This window comes from Amphiura filiformis, chromosome 9 (genome assembly GCF_039555335.1).
Source record: "Amphiura filiformis chromosome 9, Afil_fr2py, whole genome shotgun sequence".
NCBI lineage: Eukaryota > Metazoa > Echinodermata > Ophiuroidea > Amphilepidida > Amphiuridae > Amphiura > Amphiura filiformis.
In genome coordinates this window covers 33,850,476-33,878,135 of record NC_092636.1, presented here as the reverse complement: position 1 = coordinate 33,878,135, position 27,660 = coordinate 33,850,476, and the positions used below count along the sequence as shown (strand labels likewise).

The 27,660-nt window shown below is 37.2% G+C and overlaps 1 protein-coding gene across 1 annotated transcript in view; it reads left to right on the top strand.

The window, feature by feature from the left end:
* Window positions 1-27,660, top strand: part of LOC140160905 (coronin-7-like) — a 45,303-nt gene that overhangs the window by 13,356 nt on the left and 4,287 nt on the right. The window contains exons 2-23 of the mRNA XM_072184237.1: window positions 2,612-2,699; window positions 2,979-3,075; window positions 3,851-4,002; window positions 4,430-4,616; window positions 5,359-5,486; window positions 5,786-5,872; window positions 6,561-6,643; window positions 6,870-6,924; window positions 7,458-7,515; window positions 8,194-8,339; window positions 9,211-9,306; window positions 13,614-13,718; window positions 14,394-14,711; window positions 14,981-15,170; window positions 16,662-16,810; window positions 18,049-18,153; window positions 18,869-18,954; window positions 20,114-20,252; window positions 20,689-20,778; window positions 21,547-21,663; window positions 22,983-23,118; window positions 23,781-23,872. Of these exons, the coding sequence (XP_072040338.1) occupies window positions 2,637-2,699; window positions 2,979-3,075; window positions 3,851-4,002; window positions 4,430-4,616; window positions 5,359-5,486; window positions 5,786-5,872; window positions 6,561-6,643; window positions 6,870-6,924; window positions 7,458-7,515; window positions 8,194-8,339; window positions 9,211-9,306; window positions 13,614-13,718; window positions 14,394-14,711; window positions 14,981-15,170; window positions 16,662-16,810; window positions 18,049-18,153; window positions 18,869-18,954; window positions 20,114-20,252; window positions 20,689-20,778; window positions 21,547-21,663; window positions 22,983-23,118; window positions 23,781-23,872 (2,679 nt within the window). The 5' untranslated portion in view covers window positions 2,612-2,636. The remainder of the gene's footprint in view (window positions 1-2,611; window positions 2,700-2,978; window positions 3,076-3,850; window positions 4,003-4,429; window positions 4,617-5,358; window positions 5,487-5,785; window positions 5,873-6,560; window positions 6,644-6,869; window positions 6,925-7,457; window positions 7,516-8,193; window positions 8,340-9,210; window positions 9,307-13,613; window positions 13,719-14,393; window positions 14,712-14,980; window positions 15,171-16,661; window positions 16,811-18,048; window positions 18,154-18,868; window positions 18,955-20,113; window positions 20,253-20,688; window positions 20,779-21,546; window positions 21,664-22,982; window positions 23,119-23,780; window positions 23,873-27,660) is intronic.

Here is a 27,660-nt window from a genome sequence, read left to right as displayed (position 1 = left end):
TTGAACCCTGTTGAAAAAAATAAAGGTAAATTCTGAAAAAAGATCGTACATTAAGGCTTTAATTAAGGTTTGCCTGGCATACCTAGTATATGCATATGTGCATCGCTTTAGGTGTTTTGATGTTTTGGGAGACTGAGGGATCCCAAACAACGGGTGACGGAGCCTATTCTTGACTGTCATGACTGTGTAATATTCCTTCAGCACTCTGCAGTACGGTCTTAGCCTTATACGTTGGACAGATAGTATCAGTTTGTGAATGAGGACAACGTATAAGTTCCTTGTACTAGGAGTAATGGGGCTGTCATTTTCTTCGAAAGAGGGGAGTCATAGAATTTTTAGACCAAATATAGGGGGGTTATAATTTTTTAACACCCAAACTAAGGGGTTATAGAATTATTAAGGGCTGGTGATTCAAAAATTTTCCGCGCCGTGCGCGCATTCTTTTAATTTAAACCCTAACAAGGAACATGCTTTTTTGCTATCGGAAGGCAGAGAAGGAACGAAAAAGGAGAGAAGATGAAGAAAGATTTCACTTGGCACCCCTGGAAATTGACCCTGGGACCCCTCGGGTCTCACGCACACGATCACCGACCTCATGCCACGGGGGAGTCGGGAGTTTCAATTATTGGAACTTGTCCCAAACAGATGAGGCAAAGCTAATTTTAGTGTCCTGTCGCCCGCTCGCATCACTATTATTATCAGAAAGTAATTTGCAGAAAGAAGTCATTATTTTACCATTTTATTGTAACTTTTGGAATATTTTAGTCTTTTTTTTCTTAATTTTGATACAGTGTGTGTCTTCTTACATGTAAGTTAAGAATAAGAGTAACAGCATGTTGGATTTCGCAGCATACAATGTAGATTTGAATTGATGTGTTTACGCAGAACGTATGGATGTACGGTATGCTTCTGTATGTGTGCGTGTGTATATAAATACCCCGCAGGATTTGGTTAGCACACATCATTCGAAACTGCACTTCAGGGTTACATGTAGTCTTAAGATGTTTTAGTTCAACATTGGGCATTACAATTGTGCAAAAAGTAAAAATTAAAAAAATTAAGGGCTTCACTGTCAGCAATTGCTGCTTCTTTTTTTTAATCAACTTTTCTTTCGGAAGTTAGATTGTTATTTTACAGGGGTACATATAAACTTGAAAATTCCCCACTTTTTGGTACCGGTATGGAAAAAAATTAGCACTTAAATTGGAAGTTACGAAAGGCTGCCTACTTCTTCATTTGTATTTTATTTTTCCCCCAGAGTATAAAGCTCAGTGATCAACACTGTTTTCCATTTTGGCTCAGGGGTCAAACAAAATAAATCAAAATACATAATACATACTTGCATAAAATAACATGTCCTAAAATAACACACTGGCTGCAAGTGGGAGTGTCCGTAGGCTACATGTTTCATGTGTGGGGTCTGAGGAGCAGAACCTTGACTTTGCTATGGAGGGAAGAGGGCAAACAGACAAAAAACAACCAACCAGATTGTAAAAAAAGTGGGTAATGGGGAATCCAATTGACGAAGACACAAAACACATAGGATCAATACAATAGGATACCTTGAATATAAACAACTGGAAAGAAAAAGAACAAGGTACACCAACTTGATGTGGGGGGGGTATGCAAATGTAGGCATTAGAAATAGGTAAAGTTCGATTACCAGTTCCAAGGCTCACAGAAGTGCTGGACCTGCAAAAACAACTTTGGTCAATGGCAATACAAAAGTACACTAGAACAAGTGATGAAAAAAATCACTGTGCACTTACAAGTACACCAACACAATCAATGTAGGCACAAAAACAAGCAAAGTTTGATGGCCAAAAATGGCCAAATCCAAGGCCCACAGAGGCATCAGGAAAACAGTACAAGAGTACACTAGAAGCGATGAAAATCACTGTGCACATAGCAGACAAATAAAATCAAACAGACAAAAAACAACTGATGTTTCGAGCAGATAAACTGCTCTTCTTCAGGGACAGACAACAAAATATAAAAAGCAAGCAACAAAAACTACATGCTGTAGTTTAACAACAAATTTAAGTCAAAAATGTACTTCCGGCAAGTATATTGAACGAACTCAGTAGCAAACAAGACAACAGACTCAGAGCTAAATAAGCTGTGTCTCAACTTGTTTTGTCCCCCCCTCCCCACGTACATGTACTGCAGGGGTAGCATTAAGGTCCGAAAGTCGGGGGTTGTTTTCCCGTGTTTTTCACTCCAGAGCTTGCAGAAAATCCAAATACATGGGGTGAAAATTAAATCTTGGGGGTGAAAAATATTTTGCTGTGTAGTCAGGGGTAGGAGTAAGGTTCAAAAGTAGAGGGTCAGAGTTCACCCCCGAGCTTGCACATATTCCCAATATAGAGGGTGAAAAATTAATATTTTTTTAATTTAGGGGGTCATTCACCCCCGATCGGGGGTTAACGCTACCCCTGATGTACTGTCTACTCTGTATTTTTCTTGTTACCCCACATCAAGTTGGTATACCGTGCTCTTTTTCTTTCCAACCAGTTTGTGTTGACTTTGTTATGATGACGTACCTCTGTTATTTTATTCCTCAATTAAAATAGATTATAATTTATAATAAAATGTTTATTGTTGTACACAGCAAACTCATCAGAAAGACTTTCATAATGGCATATCGATTCAAGACCTCAAAATTCAAGAATGCTGCACCACAATTTCCTAAACGAGAGGTGAGTATACATTTACATTATGCTGAGAATTTAGAGTCGTAATGAAACTCATTTCAGTATTCTTGTAGTGTGAAATGGAGCCAAAATCTTGAACTTTAATTTAATCATGGGAAATTTTGTAATATTTTTTTTATTCAATTAGTTCACCTTTGGAATGTCTGAATTTGATACACTGATTAGGTAATTAAGTTTCTTGTATTTGAGTGAGGTTCATTTCTATAACCAGAAAAAAAGTATCTATTTCTGATTTAAAATGAATGTTACTTGTATTTTCTACAGGGTTGGCTATGTGACATTAGCAGTGGATCTCCACAGTCATGTGGTAATCATATCAAAGCTAGTAATGCATTGATGGCATTTAATATAGACGCAGGAGGTAAGTTGGTGAGATTAATGAAAATAAGCAGAGGGTATTGTGTGATAAGGCAAAAAAAAAAAGATTGTTTGCTTGTCCTCGACCGGCCCTAATCTGGAAAAACTGGAAATTCCAGAAAAAGATGTTTTTTTCTTTCAACATTTTTGGCATCCTGAAAAGGTTTTTTTTTACAGTTTCTACACACTTCTAAACTGTTTTGAAAACATGAATGAAGTGGTATACAGTAGAGAAATATCCCAATTCACAACTATTTGGGCTGTTTACAGTCATGTTTTGGCTATGACCTTTATCCTGACCGACCGATCCAATTCTGAAAAAGTTGTGGAGGACAAGCAAACAATCTTTTTTTTTTGCCTAATACTGATTATATGTATGTTTTTGTGTTTTAAATCACTGATCTTTTCAGGTTTATTTTGAAAGTTGCTTTGTGTCACACACATCTAGATTAGATTAGGAGAGACTGGCTACTGCCTTGTCTGTGTGTGGCTCTTGGAGGGCAAAATAGTGCACCTCTGCAATAATTCTCCTTGGTTTCTTGAGGCACATGTTTGTTTTGGTTACATGTATGTCGATATCACACACTAAACACAGCTTGTGCAGTTCGTGCTTCAACACAACAATGTATGTCAATTATTGCTTAATTTCATGGCATTTTGTTTCTTTTGTGTATTAGTCTTGAAAATATTTCACTGATAATATGAATATAAGAAATTTAAACAACAGCAAAATAACAACTTAAAAATATTATGGTTACCATGTATGATTTGTTACACAGGAGGAAGTTGCCTTGGTGTTGCACCCCTTGATAAGACTGGGCGTGTTGGTACCGCTTTACCTAAACTTCATGCACACACAGAGCTAGTAACTGATTTGGATTTCTCTCCATTCAATGATTACCTGCTTGCTACATGCTCCAGTGATAAGGCAGTAAGTTATGTTTCTTTTTCTGTCTTCCCGTAAACTAAATAGAGGAGCAAATGAATTGATGATGTGTTGGAATTTCAAACTGGTCAACAACATGCAATTCTAATTATATAGAGATGGAGCAGATATTACATTTACTTTGTGAAACCTCCAAATTCCAATTCTATTTATGGGTACAAAGGGTACCAGGGTGGACTGTACAGACAGTCAAAGCAAAAACTAAATATTCCTCAATAAATTGGGTTTTTGTTTAGGTCTGTCCTTTGCATCATCCATAGCTAGAATGTTGGACACATCCCTTTTTAAAGCAAGTATTTCTCATGTGTTTACCTGATAACTGCTTAGTGTCCTACTACAATTGTACATGCATGTAACATTTATACACAACTTGATATCATTTTCAACCTTCAAACATTCTGTTCTTCATCAGATCAAGATTTGGGATATACCAGAAGGAGGGGAGACAGACAATCTATCCAGCCCATTACTGAGTCTCCCAAGCCAAGAAAGACGTGTAGAAAATGTGCTTTTCCACCCTGCAGCTGACAACATTCTAGCTGTTTCTGTTGGCAAGACTGTTAAACTATTTGATGTTAACAATGGAAGTGAAAGAATAGGTATGATATGATTGAACAGTTCATTTCAGTTTGATTTTATTGAATATTGCCCTGCTAAATCTAATTCTTGATGAAATTTCGATGATCCTTCCTGGCCAGGGCCTAGATTTCGACGAGAATTACAGAATCGATTCTCATAATGATTCTCGTAAGATTCGGTTGCGAGAATCAACTTCTCTCATTTTATAGTATCATACAGTAAGTGCAGCGACTATGATGGATTTTGATTCTTGCAAACCAAGATGAAATCGAGGCCCAGCTGGCCTCGATTGGAAAACATGCTTGAGATATGAGTAGCAGCTAGCACTGTTATCACACTGCTAAGCTCGTTTCAAGTAAGGAAAATGTTTACTCCATTTGTGGCTCAAAATTTTGCCTCAACGTGTGGAGAATGAGTTTTTCTGACCATGGTATCGAAAGATATATAAGATATATTTTATATTTTAAAAAGCCAGATGAATGAGTTTAAAATCATAGTGTTTGATTTCTGAGAAATTGTGTTATTATCTTGATATATTTAGGAACTACACACACACACATATCCAGTATTAAGTGGAATAATTGAAAAAATAGTATAAATTGATATCAGTTCATTTTAAAATTTAGAAATGTTCATTTGGGTTCAGGGTTCTACTTTGTTCTTGTCACTGTAAGTAGGAAGAAACTATGACTTAATTGAGGTGATTTTAAATATAATTGTGGTGCTTCTCTTATTTGTTATTATCTTGTATTCATATTTCAGCAATGGCAGACATTCATGGGGATCAACTTCAAGGCATCAGCTGGAAGATGGATGGTAGTCTTTTAGCAACAACTGGCAAAGATAAAAAGCTAAGGATTCTAGATCCAAGACAGAAAGCTTCTGCAGCCGTAAGTTTGTGTAAATATGTGTTACGTGTGTTTCCACCAGGATCTCTTTTTGACTTAGATTTCTCTCTATGATTTAAAAAGATTTGAAATTCTACTAGTCTTTATTATAATGGGACAGCTAGATTTGGATTAGACTGGCAACTTTATCACAAGCCCTTTGTAAAGTTATCAGATTTGTAGATATTTTGATTTTTGACAAAACCTAGCTTTTAGTTTGGAGACAGTTTATCAAGTAAAGGTAGTTCTTTGAATTTGTATTCTTTCATGTTTTCCATATTGTGTGACTTGCTTCCTTGTAGGAAACCAATGGGCATGGCAATGTGAAGGATTCTCGGGTGTGCTGGCTGGGGAATGCAGACAAGATACTCTCAACAGGATTTAGCATGGTTAGTAAGCAAAAATGGTATGTTTGCTGACTTGTAGTCTAGTATTACGATGTACCTGTACCAGAATTAAGTTGACATGTATAGGTCTATCATATTCAAACTAAGTAGTGCCCCCTGCAGAATTTTCTGGGTTGGAAGAAGGGCAATTGTCATCCTATAGACTTTGTAGATTTTATAGACTATAGGCAAAATATATAATTCTCAATCATGAGAGCCAACTTGGGTACGCAGAGGTATTTGCGTGGAGCGTACAACACAAAGACCGGCACTTACGGTGCAAACAAAGCTTTTGAGAATTGACCAATCTCGCAGTCGTTGCTAGGCAAGGTCAGGGTTTGGTCATGTAGGTTGCGCGATCATGTTATTCTACGAAAAGTACACTGACGCAGAAGGTACATTCTCTTGTGATCAAGAATTGGTTATTTTGCCTATAGGTAAGAGGTTGATGTATGGGAAATTTTCTCATACAGATTTGGTGGCACTGTGTAGCTGTGTTTCTTGTTATGGCCTTGTGGTCTATTGTACATAATACTGCAGAGAGCCCATGGTTGATTCTACACTCATACACATCTAAAAACTAAATGGTAAATGGCAAATTAAATTCCACCTGTTTACTTTCATACATAACACTCCATTGCAAACAACCTGTTGAAATAACAAGCAATTTTTTGTCCTTTTGTTATTATAGAGTAGAGAAAGGCAAGTCTGTGTGTGGGATAGCCGTAATTTCAAGTCTGCATTAACAACTTCAGGACTTGGAAACTCTACTGGGTAAGTTTTTTGTGTCAATATTAAACATAGTCAAGCAGAAAACATGTAGTAAAGTTAAATGAATAGATTGATTTAACTCTTAACATTTTGTAATTGTAGTGTCTAAAGATGACATTAGCATGCAAGTGTACACTACTTTCTTGTTGTTTTATTCAAATACAAAAGTCCAGTCAACATTAAGGATTAACTTGAATGTTGTGTTTTTTTGTTTTGTTTTGTTTTACAGAGTTATAATGCCATTTTTTGATCCTGACACAAACATGGTGCTTTTAGCAGGAAAAGTAAGTTCAATGGAGAATCAATTTCAATGTTTAAAAAATGTAGTGTTGTAATTTAATAAAGCATTTAGATTGGTGCAACTTTGCACATACCGGATCTGATTATTTGAGAATGGTGTATTTTCTTTTGAGAACAGTGGTGTACCTTCTTGGAAAACCTATCCATTTCATTAAGTATTAAAGTTGAATGATTGCAACATACATACTTCATTCGTTCATACCTGGAGATCAGCTGCAGAAAAGCTGCAGAAAAACAGTTTTTGCACTTGTTACAATATGTTGATAACTTGATTGCCATTGTTAAACATATTCTAATCCTTTATTATTCATGCATAGTGGCCATTGTGAAATTAAGAGCACTTCAACTTCTGCATTGTGCTGTTTAGCGGGATATATTTTGTACCTTTAATGTGTAACTGTATGTAATCACAATACAAGAAATCACAAACCTGTTCCAAATTAAAACCTCAAAAATATCATGCTTTCATCAGGAAAAAAAGATGTTTAATTTTGTCAACTTGTCTTTGTCATTTCAGGGAGATTCATTTATATCGTATGTAGAGTTAACTGAAAACTCACCATATCTTACACAAGGTAAATTTGGGTGTTCATTTACAGATTTGATATGTTTAAGATTAAGATCAGCATTCAATATAGATTATATAATACAATCTGGTCACAAATTTATTGCACACACCAACAGGGGTACCCTGATCACTTTGCTAAATTTAGAAAAAACATTCTACATTGGCAATGTTTTGTGAAACAATCTTAATTGCAATAGAAGTTTTCTTACCTAAACTATTCGGCAAAGTCTTTTCGTACTGCCTGACAGAGATAAAAAAAAACTAAATTGTGTTTGACGTCAGGGCAAAGGCGCGCAGTGATTGGGTACTGACCTGCGCAGTACGGCATTTTCTGTCTAGTTGTCAGAATTTCAGACGCGAATTAGTCTTTTTATCTCTGTCTTTCATTATAACCACTCTTCCTGATTATAACTTAAAAATAACTAGGTAATGTCTGGGTCATGCTATACTATGCAGCTTGTTCAGCAAATGAGGTACCGATGTGATGATGATGTGATTCAATTAGCAAATCAGAACCCCACTTATATGTTTACTCTGTAAATAGCAGAGTGTGAAGGGTCCTTGCAGAATTATATAATATAGATGGGTAGAGACATTCATTTTAATCACGAGTACCATTTTGTTGTGTTGTATTATATCAAGTTGTTTCAATTCAAGGGTACTGGTTTAAATACCTTTCTGGCAGGTATGCAGAGTGTATGTGAATACCAGCATAAAGGCATGGCTATGGTACCAAAGAGGGCATTAGATGTCATGTCATGTGAGGTCAACAGACTTTTACAACTATCCCAGAATGCTGTTATACCAATCCCTTACATTGTACCAAGAAAGGTAAGTCATATATAACTAGGCCACCCATTTTCAAGGCCACTGGGCAAGGACAAAGAATGGCACCAAGGCCAACAAGTGATGAAGAATGCCTTGATCACTAGAGAAAGATCTGGAGCACCAAGGCCAAAACTGAAAAAGGCCAGGTGATGGCTTTGGTGGCCTCCCTGAAAAATCGAACCCTGTATATAACTATTTCTTGGTAATGTTATTATTATTATTATTATTATTATATGTTACTGCTCACCTGCTGATGTCCAGATTTGAATTCAGACTGGTTTTGTTTTCACATTATTTAAAAATAGGGACTGTCCAGATGTTTGGAAATTTGAGTAGACAAAGAAAATTTCATGCATGTGATAAAATTAATTAGCATAAACTTGCATGTTGTAATCAACAAAACAAAATCATGTAATTGTTAGTGTTAAATAGCCTCTTGTGTCGTAAAATGCTCACTGTGAGGTATATTACTATACTTTAATTAGTACCAAATAGACAGGAATTGTTAGTCTTTTACGCTTGAAAGTTTTCTCACTTTAAAAGTGATGTGGTAGACCTATATGTTCTATATAACGGAAAGCAGACAACGCATAGGGCATGAATTCATAATTCTTGATACTTCTTTTTGAGATGTCGTAAGAAAATTCTCAGAATAAACAATAATGATAATCTGCGATGTAATAAGGCCTACCTATTTAGAACTAATCAAAGTATAAATGCATGTTTACCAATCATATTAACCTGTTGCAGCTTGTTCTCAATTTTACCTTCTTATACAAATTCAGAATAATGTGGTAGCTAAAAATCACTATATTTTCTCATTATACTTTTTGTCAAAATGATAACAAATTTATTTTGTTTTTATAATGTGTAGAATTTACGTGGTTTTCCTGATGATTTGTTTCCCGATACCCAAAGTGATGAGGCAGCAATGACAGCAGAAGAATGGATGGATGGGGCAAATAACCAGGTAATATCATTAGCATAATTTCTACATACAGCCCAATCAGAAAGTTTAATATATTTCTTGAAAACAAATATTTAACTCTGATTTGCGAAACCAGAATACACTCAAATGTATAAAAATTCATCATCATCATCATCAGTCGGCTGCGGAGCATGTGACTACAAGCTTTATCCAACTATTGCGATCTTGGGCAAGCGAAACAATTTTGTTAGACTGCAGCATCCCTTCAATATCTCCCAGGAGGTGCTGGACATACTGTAAGTACAGTGTGTGTGGCCGTCCCGGTTTCCTCTTCCCATCTGGTGGAATACAAAGGGCATATTCTTTCACAGGCTTGTCATCTCCAAGACGCAGTATATGGCCGAGAAATTTGAGTTGATGAATCTTGACTCTGGCAACCAATGGAGTGGTGTTGGTCAGATTGTAGATAGTTTCATTTGGAATCCGGTCCACACGCTTGATGTTTTAACTTACTCGAGAACTCTAGCTTCGAGTCGGACAGGGTTTTTTTGGTCGGACAGCGGTGTAGTTTTTTGCACCAGAGGTTATTTATTCTGTTAATGTTGAAATTTGGATGAAAGTTATTTCGATGAGTCAACTGTATCTTTTGAGCAAGATTTGACTATTTTGGACAGTCTATTTGCTGAAGTGTAATTTTAGCAACATTTTTGATGCGATCACCTGTCTTGATCGGCTGTGTTTACTTTTCAACTTCCATTGCTTTACACGGTGTCATGCTTCAGCGAATCCGACTACATTTTGAATGCAGTGGTCTCTAGCCTGGAATGTGAAGCTATCGGTAAACAAATTTTTGGCTAGACTTCTCGAGCAAGTTTTAACATGACTCTGTAGCAAGATGTTGTAACGGTTTTTATGCCTCCACTGCGAGGCATACCCGGTACTGTTTTTGCAATGTCCGTGCTTCCTTCCGTCTTTCCGTCCGTCTTTCCGTCCGGATGCTATATCTCGGGCATGGATGGACGGATTGACTTCATATTTTCAGGATAGGTGGGTCATGCAGACATGCCAACTAGTACGGTTTTACCGTATTTTGTACGGTAAAACGTGAAAAATACGGTAGTACGGTCACCTCCAAAAAAATACGGTATTCCAGAATTTTGACCAAAATAATAAAATGTTGTGCCTTAAAAAGATAAACAGTTGCAAGATTAGACTACCGACTGAATTACTGGTATCATTTGACCACTTTCTTGGTCTGTTAAAGTGGTTGACTACATCGTTTTTCTCTTGACTTTCGATCATGCATGCACATTAAAAAATTATTATATAATAGACCTACAATATGCTTTCCGAAATAATTTTCTTCTGACTTGCAGATTTTTCATGCACATTAATATTTTTTATTAACCACCTAATGCTATGTCTTCTGAAGGTATTTAGTTAACTATTTAGCTCTTTTGGTGCAAAAGAATAAGCCTACAAGAATGTTTCCAACCTCCTTTTACTTCCGACTTTCGCACCATGCATGCACATTAAAGAAATATTTAATAGGCCTATACAAGATGGTTTCCGAAATAATTTTCTTCTGACTTGCAGATTTTTCATGCACATTAATATTTTTTATTAACCACCTAATGCTATGTCTTCTGAAGGTATTTAGTTAACTATTTAGCTCTTTTGGTGCAAAAGGATAAGCCTACAAGAAGGTTTCCAACCTCCTTTTACTTCCGACTTTCGCACCATGCATGCACATTAAAGAAATATTTAATAGGCCTATACAAGATGGTTTCCGAAATAATTTTCTTCTGACTTGCAGATTTTTCATGCACATTTATATTTTTTATTAGCCACCTAATGTGAATGTATGTCTTCTGAAGGTATTTATTTAACTATTTAGCTCTATTGGTGCAAAAGAATAAGCCTACAAGAAGGTTTCCGACCTCCTTTTACTTCCGACTTTCGCACGATGCATGCACATTAAAGAAATATTTATAGGCCTATACAAGATGGTTTCCGAAAGGTTTTCATGCACATAAATATTTTTTATTAAGCATCTTCATCTAACTGCTACACATCATGCTATGTCTTCTGGAAGTATTTAGTTAACTATTTAGGTCCGCAAAAGAATAAGCCTGCGGCTTTCCGACTTTGTTTTCTCAATGGTGCACCCAGTGGCACATTAATATTTTTAATATTTTTAATATTTTTCTTTAACAATGCATAGATAACTGCTATACCCAGTACAGTCTTCTAATTGACATTGGCATTAAACTGTTTAATTTTTTTTTGTTGAAAATGTGAACAAAACCCGATGTTAGGCCTACCGACTGATAGGCCTACTATGATGATTCAGATGATGATCAATGATTTTCTGAACTTGAAAGATTTAACAAAGCATACTTGTAACAACATTAGAAGTAACAAAACCCAACGTTTCAAGAAATATGTCAATTTGTTTGGTTTACATACTTTACCCAATTTCGCGAGGTCAAAGGTCACATACAAGGTCAAAGGTTGACTGAGGCCACCAAATCTTTTAATAATTAATTTTTAATTGTGTATCACATATCCCACAATCAGCTTGATCAGTCATGTAATTAAGGAAATATGACGACTTTAAGATGGCCGCTTACCATGTAAAGTATAGCAAAGTAGCACTTTCAATGAGTGATAACTTGTAAAGGAAGCATCTTTCTGTATTGATTTATTACTGTGATGGAATGGTTCTTTGGTATTGCCAAATTTGATTGCAAATTCGTAAGGTGGGCCCCTGGACCCCGGCCGTTACGTGCTTGGTCGCACAAGTGCTCCCTCGCAATATGTGACTTTTGGGGTTTCTGGGGTTAGCAGGTATGCAAAAGGTACATTTTTTAAAAATACGGTTTTAGGGTGCAAAATACGGATTTTTGTTCTTCTGAGTACGGAAATCTGGATTTCAAAGTTGGCATGTCTGGTCATGGTCAAAAACTCTGGCTACTTTTTTGTTGGTGAGATTCAAGGTCATATACTGAGGTTAAAGGTCATTTGAGGTCAGGGGGCCCATTTTCCTTATTTACCTCTTTTCTCGGAGACTAGGGGTCACACGTTCCTCAAACTTGGTGGGTGGGTGCGTCTTGACCTCAGACAGAACAAGTTTGTATTGGTTAGTGGGTCAAGGTCTCCTGAGGTCATGCAGGGGTCATTTGAGGTCAAATTAGCAAACATAGTCATATGGCCATGAAACCTGGTAGGTACGGTCAACATTTAGAGCCAAATTTTTGGAAGGTCATTTTGGGGTCATCTGGGGTCACCCAGGGGTCATCTGAGGTCAAATTAGTAAAAACTGTTGTATGGGCATGAAACTTGTTGGGTACAATAAACATTTAGAGCCTAATTTTTGGAAGGTCATTTTGGGGTCATCCAGGGTCACCCAGGGGTCATCTGAGGTCAAATTAGTAAAAACTGTCATATGGGCATGAAATTTGGTGGGTACAGTTAATATTTAGAGCCAAATTTTTGGAATGTCATTTCGGTGTCATCCGAGGTCATCCAGGGGTCATCTGAGGTCAAATTAGTAAAAACTGTCGTATGGGCATGAAATTTGGTGGGTACAGTTAATATTTAGAGCCAAATTTTTGGAATGTCATTTCGGGGTCATCCGAGGTCATCCAGGGGTCACCTGAGGTCAAATTAGTAAAAACTGTCGTATGGGCATGAAACTTGGTGCGTACAGTCAACATTTGGAGCCAAATTTTTGGAAGTTCATTTTGGGGTCACCAGGGGTCATCTGAGGTCAAATTAGTAAAATCTATCTTATGGGCATGAAACTTGGTGGGTATACGTCAACATTTAGAGCCAAATTTTTGGAAGGCCATTTTGGGGTCACCAGGGGTCATCTGAGGTCAAATTGATAAAAACTGTCATATGGGCAAATTTGGTGGGTACAGTCAACATTTAGGCTTGAAGCTTGTATCAACTTGTGAGTGCCACATCACTCGCTTTGGTGGAGGCATCACGGTCGACGCTTTGCGTCGAAAACCGCGACATCCGAGAACCGCGGTCCATCTAGTTACATTTTCTGAATAAGTATTTAAAACACAGCTGAAAGTATGTTATTGGGCCATGTTTTGCTTCTCATATCAATACTGCTGAGGCAATACAACTCAAAATTTGGAAACATATTGTTATAGTTATGTAGGCCTCGAATAGAAAACAGAACATAAAAAATTGGACCAACTATCTTTAATGCCTTGTGAAAGATATCATTGAATTAGATATGATTGAATTCTATATCCTTCCTCACCATGTTTTGCAAAAATAAGAGGTCTATTGACTTTCAATGTTTTTTATCTCATCATTTTGTTGACTAGGTCTCCACAGTAAGCCTTGATCCTGCCAAGAAATCTGCCATTAAAAAGAAGTCACCTGTACAGAATTCACCAGCAAAGAAACCAGCAGCTGATTCAGCTCAAAAGGTTTGTTTGTTTGTAAACTGAATGTAAAAATTGTATTATAAAACTAAAATATATTAAGTAAGAGCATGGCGGCCCAACAGTTAGGGTGTTTGACCCATGCTCACAATGTTATAAATTTCAACCCTGTCAGGGTCAATATGTTGTGTTCTTGGGCAAGACATTTTATCTCACTTGTCCCTCTCTACCCAGGTGTAAAATGGGGGGCTGTTAGGGGGTAGTCATACAGGCACCATTATTGTTGGCAGCCACATGGTGTGATATATCCTGTTGTGGCAGTGGAATGAATGTGAAGCACTTGTTTTGATAATTGTTCTAAAGGTGCTGTGGAAATTATGCCTACATTTATTTATTTATTTATTGTGTTAAAAATTATGTATAATGCATCTTACTTTTGTATCATGCTTATTTCCTAATTTGAGGAAAATGATACATAGGTTCTGCCCAATACACCACAGTTATCTTTTATTATTTTAAACATTATTTGCAAACATACTACAAATACCATGCTAAATGTAAAATTGACTGCCTGGTCCACACAAGGGTTAACCATTTTGTGTACCAGGCAGCTTAATGCAGTTAACATTTGTGTGCTCAAAGCAGTAGCAGTATACATAGTTTCTTTTGCTTTTCATATCATAATTAAAATGTTACTTCAAATATTTTGTTTATCAGCAGCAATCTCCAGCTACTAAACCTTCACAGAACGTCTCACCAAATCTGTTAATCAATAAACCCCCTACTAGTCAGGCAGGTGGTGATACCGCTGCAGCTGCCCCAGAAGCTGCCCCAGCAAAACCACTCAAGAAGGTTCTTTTACCAACAACCTCCAAGTTCCGACACATGCAAGCAGCGCTGATGCCAAGAACCACACAGATATATGACATCAAAAACGTCAGTATTAGTACGTTTGGGGAGTGTGATGGTTTCCATGCCAACCGCAAATGGGCGGCAGTACCTCTTGGTGGACCAGCTGGTATGATAGCAATTATTGATGTGAGTGAATGAATAGATTGGTATAGGTTAAGGAGTGGATCTTGCAAATAATTGGGTTGATTTCTGGCTGGGCTTGTTGTTTCTCCTTTTAAAATATGTGTTGAAATCATTTGTAATTTGTTAATTTCTGTCAATAATTATTGATTAATCCCAACCATTGTCAACTAAATTACTTTAGAATAGAATATCAGTTCAAATTACATGGTATTCATCATAAAAAGAGAATTTCATGATATTTAATCTCAATCTCATTTCTAATTTATTCACAGATCAACAAGCCAGGTAAATTGGACGACCCTCCCAGCATTGAAAATAGCAGCCCTGTAATGGACTTTGCCTGGGATCCATTTGATGATGATCGACTTGTAGTAGCATGCGATGATGCCAAAATTAAAGTTTGGCAAATACCACAGGGTGAATGGACTGGTGCACTCACAGAACCTCAGATGATCTTAAGAGGTGCGTAGATTTGACCCATATTATAATAATATTAATAATGGGTTATTCCATTTAAAATCCACACTCCCCCTGTGGAAGATTTGGAAATATTTTTCACAGGGGGAGTATGAATTTCAAATGGAATGAACATACATGTACTAGGCAACTCGATTTGAATTTCATACACCCTCTGAGAAAGATTCACCTTGAATCTTCCATTGAGGGAGGATGGGTTTCAAATGGAGCTACTAATATGTTCATTCCACTTGAAATTCCTACTCACCCTGTGGAAGATATTTCTAAAATCTTTCACAGGGGTAGTGTGGATATTAAATGGAATAGCCCATGTAGATTTCTATCGAACACAAATCTACAAAAAGAGCTCAAGCAAAGAACAGTGAAACCAAACAACAACATATATATGAAAATAAGCAATAAATATACAAGAACTTGACCATAAGCAATATTCATAAGGTGAAGAACAAGAATGAATATGTGAAGGTAGAGAGTTCAACAGTCGACAAGCTGCCATACAGGGTTGCCAAAAGATTTCAGCCCGAATCGCGGGTCAAATAATCGAAAAGTCACCCAATTTTTCTCTTTACCATTGGTTTCTATGGAGCAGGAAACTATCGTAAGTCGCGGGAGCCTATGCTGAAAAGTCGCCCAAATTTGTTCTTAACCATTGGTTTCTATGGGATAGGAAATTGTCAAAAGTCGCAGGAAAAATCTTAAAAAGCCACCCAATTGGACTACCAAATTGCGGGTTTGGCAACCCTGCTGCCATAGCAAATGATCTGTCCCCAATGACTGGGATGTTTTTGTACAACAATAAGATTTGTCAAAAATGTTATATGATCGAAAGCCTGTGCATGGTGGATTGTATGGATGAAGAATTTCAGTGATGTATGATGGTTCAATTCCGTAACAGCATGATATGTGAGAAGAAGAAGTTTATATTGAAGTATCCATACATTGTAGTATCCATACACTACCAGATTCCTATTGATGCTGCCCCAGAGGTACACTGCTGCCCAGCTACTCTGTGGCTACTCTAGAGTACCAGTGCAGTACCAGTGTGCGTACTGTTTGTGTGATTCTGATGTGAAGTAGCTGCACAGCAGTATACCTCTGGGCCAGCAGCAATAAGAACGCTGAATGAGGATGCCCTATACAGACTCTGAAAAGGTAACTTTTTAAGGTTATGTCAATAAAACAGAGTCCAATACCAGCTTACATGCTGCTACAATATGTTAAGTATTGCAGGATGACCATTTTAGCTAGATTTATATTTGGATTATAGTTGGTTCATGGATAAAATGTCATTAGTGTCAAAAGATTTTGGAAGTAAAACAAAAATTTACTGATCATTTTGTCCAGTATTGCTGCAGATTCTCCCTATTTAATGAAATACATGTGTTACAAAATGTATGAGGTGCTGTTATGTTTTCATTTATATTAATCTACTTTCCTCTTTTGATATCCACAAATGTGTGTTATTCATTTTTTCAGGACATATGGAAAAGATATATTTTGTTAAGTTCCATCCCCATGCCAAGGATGTGCTAGTCTCTGCATCATTTGATATGACAGTCAAAATATGGGACTTGTCAACTGGGAATGATGATGATAGGATCACACTACAGGGACACACAGACCAGGTAGGTGTACCCCCTAATTTATCTTTGATCTACTTTTTACTGTCTGGGTAAAAATGGTTGGAAATATTATACAAATATTGAATGTTTTTTAGTTCAATGGTAAGAATATTTTCATGAGGTGAAATATGGACTGTTCCATTCAATGAGGCTTTGCCGAGTTGAATGGAACAGTCCATGTTTCACCTCATGAAAATATTCTTACCATTGAACAAATAAAAACATTCAATATTTGTTTTATATAACTCATAAACAAGTTCCCTTGCTTCTACTTAATTTTATAAATCACCAGGAAAACAAAATAAATTAAAAGATATCTAAATGCATATTTGTTTTAGAAGCAACACCGCACTTATAATTGGCGAGTTGAGGTGGAAAACGAGTGATATACGCTTGTACGACTGTCAGCGTTGCTATGGTAGCTCCGCGTCTGTGCAATGGAAAAATAAATATTGCACGGATGTGGAGTGCAATAGTCCTTTTGCAGCTGGCTGCTAAAAATAGCAGAAATAATCAATAGTAGTTGGCCAAGGAAAAGACAAGAAACTTTGTATGAGTTATATAACAAAAAATATATATGTGTCTGTATTAATCACTCTTATAATGCCCTAACAATCTCTCATCTCAGTTCAGTAAATAGATGCATTTTGTAGTATTGTAGACTAAATAATTAAACATTTTGCTAGGCAAATCCAATAAAAAGTAACTCACTGCTTTAGCTTTCTCCATCTGGGCTGATGGCTTGATCACAAGTGTCTTGGTCCACTGCTTTTCCCGTGAAACGGCTTGTTGACATTTCTCGGAAGTGATGTTGTTTTTGTTTTGAGCAGTGGATCATATACGTGATCGAGAGAGACGATACGTTCATCACGGTTGATTGCTTTGGCCCCCTTTATGCGGATTTGGATAGCTTCCCTTATTCTTCTTTTTATTGGATTTGCCTAGCAAAATGTTTAATTATCTCATCTCAGTGTTGATTCATGGAATTAAGCATTACCCAACATTGGCAAGGAATGATAAAATTAAGGATTAAGGAAGGGTTTCAAGCAAACCAAGATGTTTTGATTTGATACCAAATGAGGGCTTGAAGTATGGCCCTGAAGTATGGGCTTTGACTCGGAACCAGAAGGTTGCGGGTTCAAATGCTAGTGGTGCCATCATATACACATGACACTGTCATTGAATCATGAACCATTTTGTCAGGAAATGACAAGGCGCTATGGAATCAATTTTTTTGACAGATTTTTGGTTGTGCCTGGAGCTCAGATGGAACCAAACTAGCTACAGTGTGCAAAGATCAGAAAATCAGAATATATGAACCTAGGAATTCTGAAACTCCAGTGGCTGTAAGTACAATTCATTGTAAAATTACTGTGTAAACAAGATAACTCATAATATATTGTTTGAGTTTGTCTTTCCTGGAAGGAGTTTTGAAAGAGACAGTGAGTAGTGATAAGCTTTCAGTAAGTTAACCTATTTTAATTTGTTTTGCTTTATTGTACTTTATATTGATTACTGATTCTGCCTTTGGTTGTACCACAACTAATCAATCAAACAAGAGAAGTTGGTTTCCACTTTGATAAATTTGATTGCATCACAGCAAACCCAAAGGAAAGAATTAATGTTTTACCCATAACAACAAAAAGCCCTAGGCATTTCGTGAGGGGGAGGATTTGAAAAATAGTCAAATTACACAAGTACTGCTGAGAGGCTGAAATTGCCTGAAACATGCTGATTTTGCAGATTTGCTGGGAGGCAGATACCCTTCTGCTCTCCCTGGATTGAGTGGATTCACCAATAATGCCTGTTTCTCACCTATCATCTGGTGCTCTCAATAGGGTATAGCAATCAAATCTGGGACTTTACTTTGGGAGAAAGCATCATTAATTCTGAAGTTAATGTCTGAAGTATATGAGACTATATATTTTTGGAAAGGAAATGAGTCAAGGAATCTTGACGGTGATATTAGATTTATAAGTTATAATTTAAAAAAATATTCAAAACAAAAACTGCTGTCTTTCATCTGAAAATGTGAATGTTTTTAATTATTTTGACTTACAGGAAGGTCCAGGGCCAGAGGGAAGTAGGGGAGGAAGGGTTGTATGGGTGTGTGATGATCAATTTCTCCTAGTATCAGGATTTACAAGGTAAATACTTCATGATGCACATACAAAACTGCTCCATTGACACTGTACATAATTTCGATCGGCAGTCTGGGCATGCGGATATTGACATTTGCATAGCTAATGAGCTTCGCCCACATGCACAATGGAGCACACCATACGTTTTACCATTGAATTATCGTCCACAACAACCATTTGATCCATGCATATCGATCGTGCTTAATCACTTCCTGGTAGTGCTTGTTGCTGAATTCGGCACCAAAAGTAAAATATGACTCTCAACTTTACGCTAAAAACATACCCGATTGCTGAAAAAACCTCCTTATATGATAGGAAGCAATCAAATTTCGACAGTTTAATTTACTTAGATTTTGCAATCCCGAGTTCCGAGCTGCAAAACTGACTCGAAACAGCGATGAAAAAATTGCTGTAACTTTGGTAATATTTGTCCAAATTCGCCGGGGTAAAAAGTATCTTGATCAAAACATATAGTGCTGGGCTCACATGTACAAGATAAGACAACACAGGAAGGGTATCGTCATTGGTTTGCAATGGGAAGTCAATGTTTGCCAATCGGGATATCGATTGATTCGCCCAGCGCTCAGATTTTCCCAAAGACGCATGACGTCATAATGAGCGGCGCTGTTTATTACGACTTGCCTTATTTGGATAACGAGCTACCGTATTTGGATACGATAGATAATTTATGTCCGTTGAAATTCCCTACACAGTTTTGTATGTGTGATGTAGCCTTTTTGAAAAGGATGATTTCTCAAAACAAAAAGATTACATCTTGCCTGTATGTTGATTCCAGCAATATTTCACAATCATGTTGTAATTTACCAATGCATTAAGTACAGTCTAACCTCCCTTATCTGTCTGTATTAGGATTTCTCTGGTGTTTGGATGATCTTCAAAGGAAAACACAAGTATTAATTGGGAGGATATCTACTTGTACAGCATAGTGTATTGTACTCTCATCTTTTCAGTGTTTATATATATCAGTTGTTTTTTCACCTATCCCTAATGGTCAGTCCAATCATGGCCATAAAAACTGTGCTCTCCACTCATATTATAATCTCTATGTACTTATAATGCATATCTAATGTAAACCTGGACCCAAGAACTCAATACAATCTTGATATGTTTCCTACTAAATCATTTATTTCTGGTGTTTTTTCAGACAAAGTCAGCGTTGTTTTACCCTGTATTCTGCGGACAACCTGTCATTGTGTTTAGCAAGCAAGGAAATAGATACTTCAGTTGCCATATTAGTGCCATATTATGACCCAGACACAAATGTTGTCATAGCAACAGGAAAGGTGAGTTGAGATTTCAGAACTAAGATGGATGGTCAGTGATGTAAGCAAACCCACAAGACCTCCACACACTTAACAGATTGGGCTATTCCAGTTGAAATCTATACACCCCCTATGAACGACATGACTTTAATCTCTCACACTCCCTGTGTAGAAGATTAAGGTCATGTCTTCAATAGAGGGTGTATGGATTAGCTATGGAACATAGCGAAAGTACAGCAAGACTGAACCTGCCGACTTAACCAAGACAAGACAAGACAAGAACAGCCCATTGTTGCTTACCACTGTGGCCCAAATATGACTCCATAAACTATTTAGATTAGAAATTCACATCTATGTCTTCTATGTAAGATATAAATGAAAACCTTGTGACACAACAAATGTTTCAACTTACTAGTACTTAAATGATCTTTTTTGTTTCTAATTGTCCATGTTGCAGGGTGACACAACAGCCTTTGCATTTGAAGTTGTTCCAGATTCTCCATACTTCTTGGATGTCAGTGGCTTCAGACACAACCTTCCTCACCAGGTAATAGGACAGGAATGGTGTTACAATTGCAACTTGTTTGAAAATGTTATCCCAAACCTATGTTTATGATACATGTGCTTTATTTACATATCCTTAATGCTTCATGATGCCTTGGCCATGTGTATAATGAAATATAATGAATGCATCATTCACCTTCAATACAACACAAATAGAATTTATGTAACATCCTTGAACCCACAGCAGAAGTTCATTTTAGTACCTTTGATCGTTCAGTATTCGCCAGCGAAGTGTTATGTGTAATTCGATTATCACTATGTCAACTGGATTATGCTTTTGAGTTCTGCACCATGATGAAAATGATCACAACACAAAGTCTATGGCATGTACTACCAGTTCCAAAAGGTGTGTGATCCAGTTACCAGGTGTTACATAACCACTTCGCTGGCGAATAGCCAATGGCAAAATTCTTTCATATTAAGCATTTTCCACCCTGAAGTGGCAGTGACGTCAGTGCACATTTCATTGGGTGCAGCTACAAATTGCTAGTGTTCGCTCAAAGTGCTGGCGTACACACAAACACGCTTAAAGATGCCTCATAGATGTGCGCTCGAAACAGCTGCCTCAACGCTTTAACGTCACAGCCACGTCAGGCTGAAAAATGCTTTGAGCAATGTTCTTAGGTTTGTGTTTGTGGAGAAACATGTTAATAACAGTTTACATGAAGTATACTGTACTAGTATGAAATTGATGCTATACAATTGAATTTTACATCACTATAATCTTTTTCAAATGTATTTTTTTCTGCAGTCATTTTCCTTCTTGCCTAAGTGTGTGTGTACTGTAAAGGATGTGGAGTTTGCCCGTGCTTTGAGGCTGACCAAAACAGCTATTGAACCAATCACCTTTGTTGTACCTAGAGTCAAGGTAATCAAATATTGAGAGTGTATAAGGTCATAACAAGAACAATTATTGATACATGGTTTGCTTGTGTTTTGAATGGTAAGGGAACAAACCAATAGTTTGATAACATCATATAAACAAAAGTCTGTTCATTAGGAAGCTGAGCCCCTCCCTCCCTCCTCCCTCCTCCCTCCCTCCTCCCTCCCTGAAATGTAGGTGTGAAATTATGACAATTGCGACCCAAATGTCAGATTTGACTGACATGTTAACTAGTTTTTTTTTACAAACTTAATCAGACTTTTGACCCCTTCCCCTAAACAATGGATTTTTCTTTATTGGACATCATCAAACTTTTGGGTGTGTTCCCTAAAACAATGCATACATTGTAATCTTATTGTTAAAGTGCATATCCAATTGTTTGATCATGCCATGTCTAACAATCACGCTAGCATTGCGTGCCTTTGCATACACGCGATAGAGTATTGCTTGTCTTCGGGTATCTTCACGTTGCTTGTCTCACCAGGTGGTGGTCGGAATGCATTCTCTAAATTCAGTAAATTTCCATTGTCAACCATGTAATTAAATGGGATTATTTTTAAATTTTAAAACGCTTGAAATATCACAAACAAATAGGCCTATGTTAATAAATAATATAAATACAAGCTAAAACTGTTGGGGTTCGATAATGAACCCCATAAAACTAACCGAGTATATGGAAAATGCCATACGGCCGGGCAGTTTCACAACGTGCGTAGCAGTTTAAATGCCTGTTGCATTTCATTGAACGATCGATCCTCATTATCGGGTGATGATGAGACTTCGACTGTTTGGAGTTTGTCTGTATCTCTTTAGTCCATGTATAAACCACTGATACATTATTTGTTGAATAAATCAAGCATAACAACATTTTAAAAGGAGAATAATGAAATGTGGGCATGAGAAGTGATTCAGATTTTTTGTTCAGATTTACCTTATTCCCAAAACTTTTCCTGTTTTTAAATTGAAATTCATTCCCATGCCTGCTTATAATACTGTTAATAATTTTTTTCAATTCAAATTCAAATTCAAAAGTAGTTTATTCACATAATGCTTTTCCATCTTACATAGCAACAAAAATAATAGAAAATGAATAATAAATAATACAGTATAATAAATTAAAACACAATTCACTTTGTAAGATTGCATTTTAAGCAAGTACTATACACTCAATATGAGTTGAATAATAATATAATACAAATCATTACAAAATTAATTTTAAATTAATATATCAGTATAATGTAAATTTCTTGTTGAAATGTACGCTTTGTTTTACATGATTTGTCTTTGTTTTATGTATTTCACAGAAAGAGTTCTTTCAAGATGACTTATTCCCAGATACCAGGATAACATGGGAGTCTGCATTGACAAGTCAACAATGGTTTGCTGGGGAGAATGGTCAACAGAAGACAATGTCACTTTGCCCTGATAACATGAAACCATGTAAGGGATCAAGCAATTATTATGGCAGGGGTGGGGAAATTTGTAATTTAAAAGAAGGAAATTCTGCATTCCTGCTTTGCATTTGCTACAAAATATGTTTTCATTTGTCATCAAATTAATATTTAACTCCCCTTCTTTCACTTAAAGATAAAACATGCTCCTTCCCAATTGGGATGTAACTGGTGTTTTTTTTTGTGTGTAAAATGTACCCACTTCCTGGCTCGTCAAAACAGATTTGTAGACCAAGAGGTAGTTATTTAGTAATTTTATGTTAGTGGCTTCAATTAGTTATTTTATGAACATTTAATTTGAACTTGTCACATTAGTCAAGGTTTTTTAGAGTACCACTTTTCCAAACCAAAGAGTGATATCACTTTCTTTTTTAATTGATTGGTGGTTTGATCTACCAGATCAAGATTCCAGAAAATTATGTATGCAAAAGTTAGTATGAATTCAGCTCTATTGACTGAATGCACACTTAAATGACTTGAATGCATATTTGAATAATAAGATATAAATAACAGTTTTCTAGTGATGTTCATGTAATGTCAATGTGCCATGATCATCTTCTTTGTAGATGGATACCGGTGCATTACAAATAATGAGAAGTCACACAATTTAATGTGTTCAAAACGAAAATAATTAAACCTTATTTTTTACAGTAAGTTCAATACCAAAAGCAGCTCCTCCTCCCAAGAAGTATGAAAGTAAAGCAGAATTATCTTACAAGACAGATGAGGAGAAGAAAGAAGAGGTGAGATGATCAAAATAATTAATAAAATAAATAAATGCAGGGATGGTTATAGATCTATGTACTTAGATGGATTGTAATCTCTTTCATTGGAATGTACAAACAAGCAATTATGCAGGCCTTTCAGCAATTATTTATAGGTTAATGAACACGTATTACTTGTTGGGAGAGATATTAGACAAAAATAATGCACACGCACTGAGGTTGATGCATCTAATGCACGAGCCCCAAAGGGGGGTGTGCATTAGACATATCAACATCAGCACAGAAACGGTAGGGTTGTTTTAGATATGAAATCGGTAGATATCGGTCCAAATTCTGCACCCTTGCTCTTGCACTGTGTGCATTTAAGCCTAAGGCCAATGCAGTTACAAAGCTTGTAGGCCTTGTCAGTCAGGAAATCTTTTAACCAATCAAATGAGAAGAATCTATATTATTCGGTATATAAAACAAATATTGACTGCTTAATATTAGGGCACAGTTTAAAATTATAGGCCCTCGGTGATGTCAAAACCATGACTATGCCCTCAGCTTCGCCGGGCATAGTCATGGTTTTGACATCACCTCGCCTATAATTTTAACTGTGCCCTCATAGCAGTCAATATTTACCTAGCTGGGGGTTTACACCCCAGCTAGGTACTATAATGCTCTCCGATTCTTCTTTCTTCTTCTTCTTCTGGCAACAAACTTCAAAATGCTTCTCCTCCTACATGTTACACCCTACAATTACGTAACTTGCACATATGTATCGCCTATATCCAGTGCCCATATGGTGCAAACAGAATTGGGATCAAAGGTCATTAAAGGGGCATTTTCGGTATATAACCAAATATCTTCAAAATGCTTCTTCTGCCACATATTACTTAGCACAATGACGTCACTTACACATGTGCATCGGCTTTACCCAGTGCCCATACCTTGCACACAGAATTGGGGTCAAAGGTCATTAAGGGGTAAAATCTTACAATTGCATTATCTGGACATCTGTAAGGAGTATGGGGCTCAAACTCGATACAATAAATCTCATGACCAGGGGAACATTTTATGGGGTCAGGTCAAAGGTCATGCAGAGGTCAAATTTTAGAAACGCATTTCCTGGACATCTGTAAGGGTGCGGGCTCAAACTTGGTGACAACAAACTTAATGATCAGGGGAACATGTTGGAACACTTTGCAGGGGTCAGGTCAAAGGTTATCTGGGGTCAAATCTTTATAACTTCATTTTCTGGATATCTGCAAGGGGTATGGGGCTCAAACTCAGTGACAACAAATCTCATGACCAGGGGAACATTTTGCAGGGGTCAGGTCAAAGGTCATGTAGAGGTCAAATTTTCTAAATGCATTTTCTGGACATCTGTTAGGGTACAGGCTCAAACTCCACAACAACAAACTTACTGACCTGGGGAACATTTTGGAACACTGTGCAAGGGTCATGTCAAAGGTCATCTGGGGTCAAATCGTAGAATTTCATTTTCTGGATATCTGTAAGAGGTAATGCGGGCTCAAACATGGTGACAACAAACCTCAAGACCAGGGGAACATTATGGAACATCATGCATAGGTCAGGTCAAAGGTCATCTGGGGTCAAATCTTAGAATTGAATTTTTTGGACATCTGTTAGGAGTACGGGACTCAAACTCTGTGAAAACAAACCCCATGACCAGGGGAGCATTTTTGGAACATTTTGTAGGGGTCAGATACCTCCACAACACAAACATGCCCCAGCTAGGTTTGTGGTCTATGACCACCATTTGCCACTAGTTGTATACTGTTATCTTTCTTCTAGTTATTGAGTGCAATGGTGAATAAGTTAGCAGACAAGAATGATGAGCCACTCCCTCATGTTGTGATATTGAATACTGTTATCTTTCTTCTAGTTATTGAGTGCAATGGTGAATAAGTTAGCAGACAAGAATGATGAGCCTCTCCCTCATGTTGTGATATTTACCTAGCTGGGGGGTTTACACCCCACAGCTAGGTACTGTAATGCACTCCGATTCTTCTTTCTTTCTTTCTTTCTTTCTTCTGGCAACAAAAATTTCAAAATGCTTCTGCTCCTACATGTTACACCCTACAATTACGTAACTTGCACATATGTACCGCCTATATCCAGTGCCCATATGGTGCAAACAGAATTGGGATCAAAGGTCATTAAAGGGCATTTTCGGTATATAACCAAATATCTTCAAAATGCTTCTTCTGCCACATATTACATAGCACAATGACGTCACTTACACATGTGCATCGGCTTTACCCAGTGCCCATACCTTGCACACAGAATTGGGGTCAAAGGTCATTAAGGGGTAAAATCTTACAATTGCATTATCTGGACATCTGTAAGGAGTGGGGCTCAAACTCGATACAATAAATCTCATTACCAGGGGAACATTTTGCGGGGGTCAGGTCAAAGGTCATGCAGAGGTCAAATTTTAGAAACGCATTTCCTGGACATCTATCTGTAAGGGGTACGGGGCTCAAACTTGGTGACAACAAACTTAATGATCAGGGGAACATGTTGGAACACTTTGCAGGGGTCAGGTCAAAGGTTATCTGGGGTCAAATCTTTATAACTTCATTTTCTGGATATCTGCAAGGGGTATGGGGCTCAAACTCAGTGACAACAAATCTCATGACCAGGGGAACATTTTGCAGGGGTCAGGTCAAAGGTCATGTAGAGGTCAAATTTTCTAAATGCATTTTCTGGACATCTGTTAGGGGTACGGGCTCAAACTCCACAACAACAAACTTACTGACCTGGGGAACATTTTGGAACACTGTGCAAGGGTCATGTCAAAGGTCATCTGGGGTCAAATCGTAAGAGGTATCGGGCTCAAACATGGTGACAACAAACCTCAAGACCAGGGGAACATTATGGAACATCATGCATAGGTCAGGTCAAAGGTCATCTGGGGTCAAATCTTAGAATTGAATTTTTGGACATCTGTTAGAGTACGGGACTCAAACTCGGTGAAAACAAACCCCATGACCAGGGGAGCATTTTTGGAACATTTTGTAGGGGTCAGATACCTCCACAACACCAACATGCCCCAGCTAGGTTTGTGGTCTATGACCACCATTTGCCACTAGTGAATACTGTTTTCTTTCTTATAGTTATTGAGTGCAATGGTGAATAAGTTAGCAGACAAGAATGATGAGCCACTCCCTCATGTTGTGATATTGAATACTGTTATCTTTCTTCTAGTTATTGAGTGCAATGGTGAATAAGTTAGCAGACAAGAATGATGAGCCTCTCCCTCATGTTGTGATATTGAATACTGTTTTCTTTTTTCTAGTTATTGAGTGCAATGGTGAATAAGTTAGCAGACAAGAATGATGAGCCTCTCCCTCATGTTGTGATATTGAATACTGTTATCTTTCTTCTAGTTATTGAGTGCAATGGTGAATAAGTTAGCAGACAAGAATGATGAGCCTCTCCCTCATGTTGTGATATTGAATACTGTTTTCTTTCTTATAGTTATTGAGTGCAATGGTGAATAAGTTAGCAGACAAGAATGATGAGCCTCTCCCTCATGTTGTGATATTGAATACTGTTATCTTTCTTCTAGTTATTGAGTGCAATGGTGAATAAGTTAGCAGACAAGAATGATGAGCCACTCCCTCATGTTGTGATATTGAATACTGTTATCTCTCTTCTAGTTATTGAGTGCAATGGTGAATAAGTTAGCAGACAAGAATGATGAGCCTCTCCCTCATGTTGTGATATTGAATACTGTTATCTTTCTTCTAGTTATTGAGTGCAATGGTGAATAAGTTAGCAGACAAGAATGATGA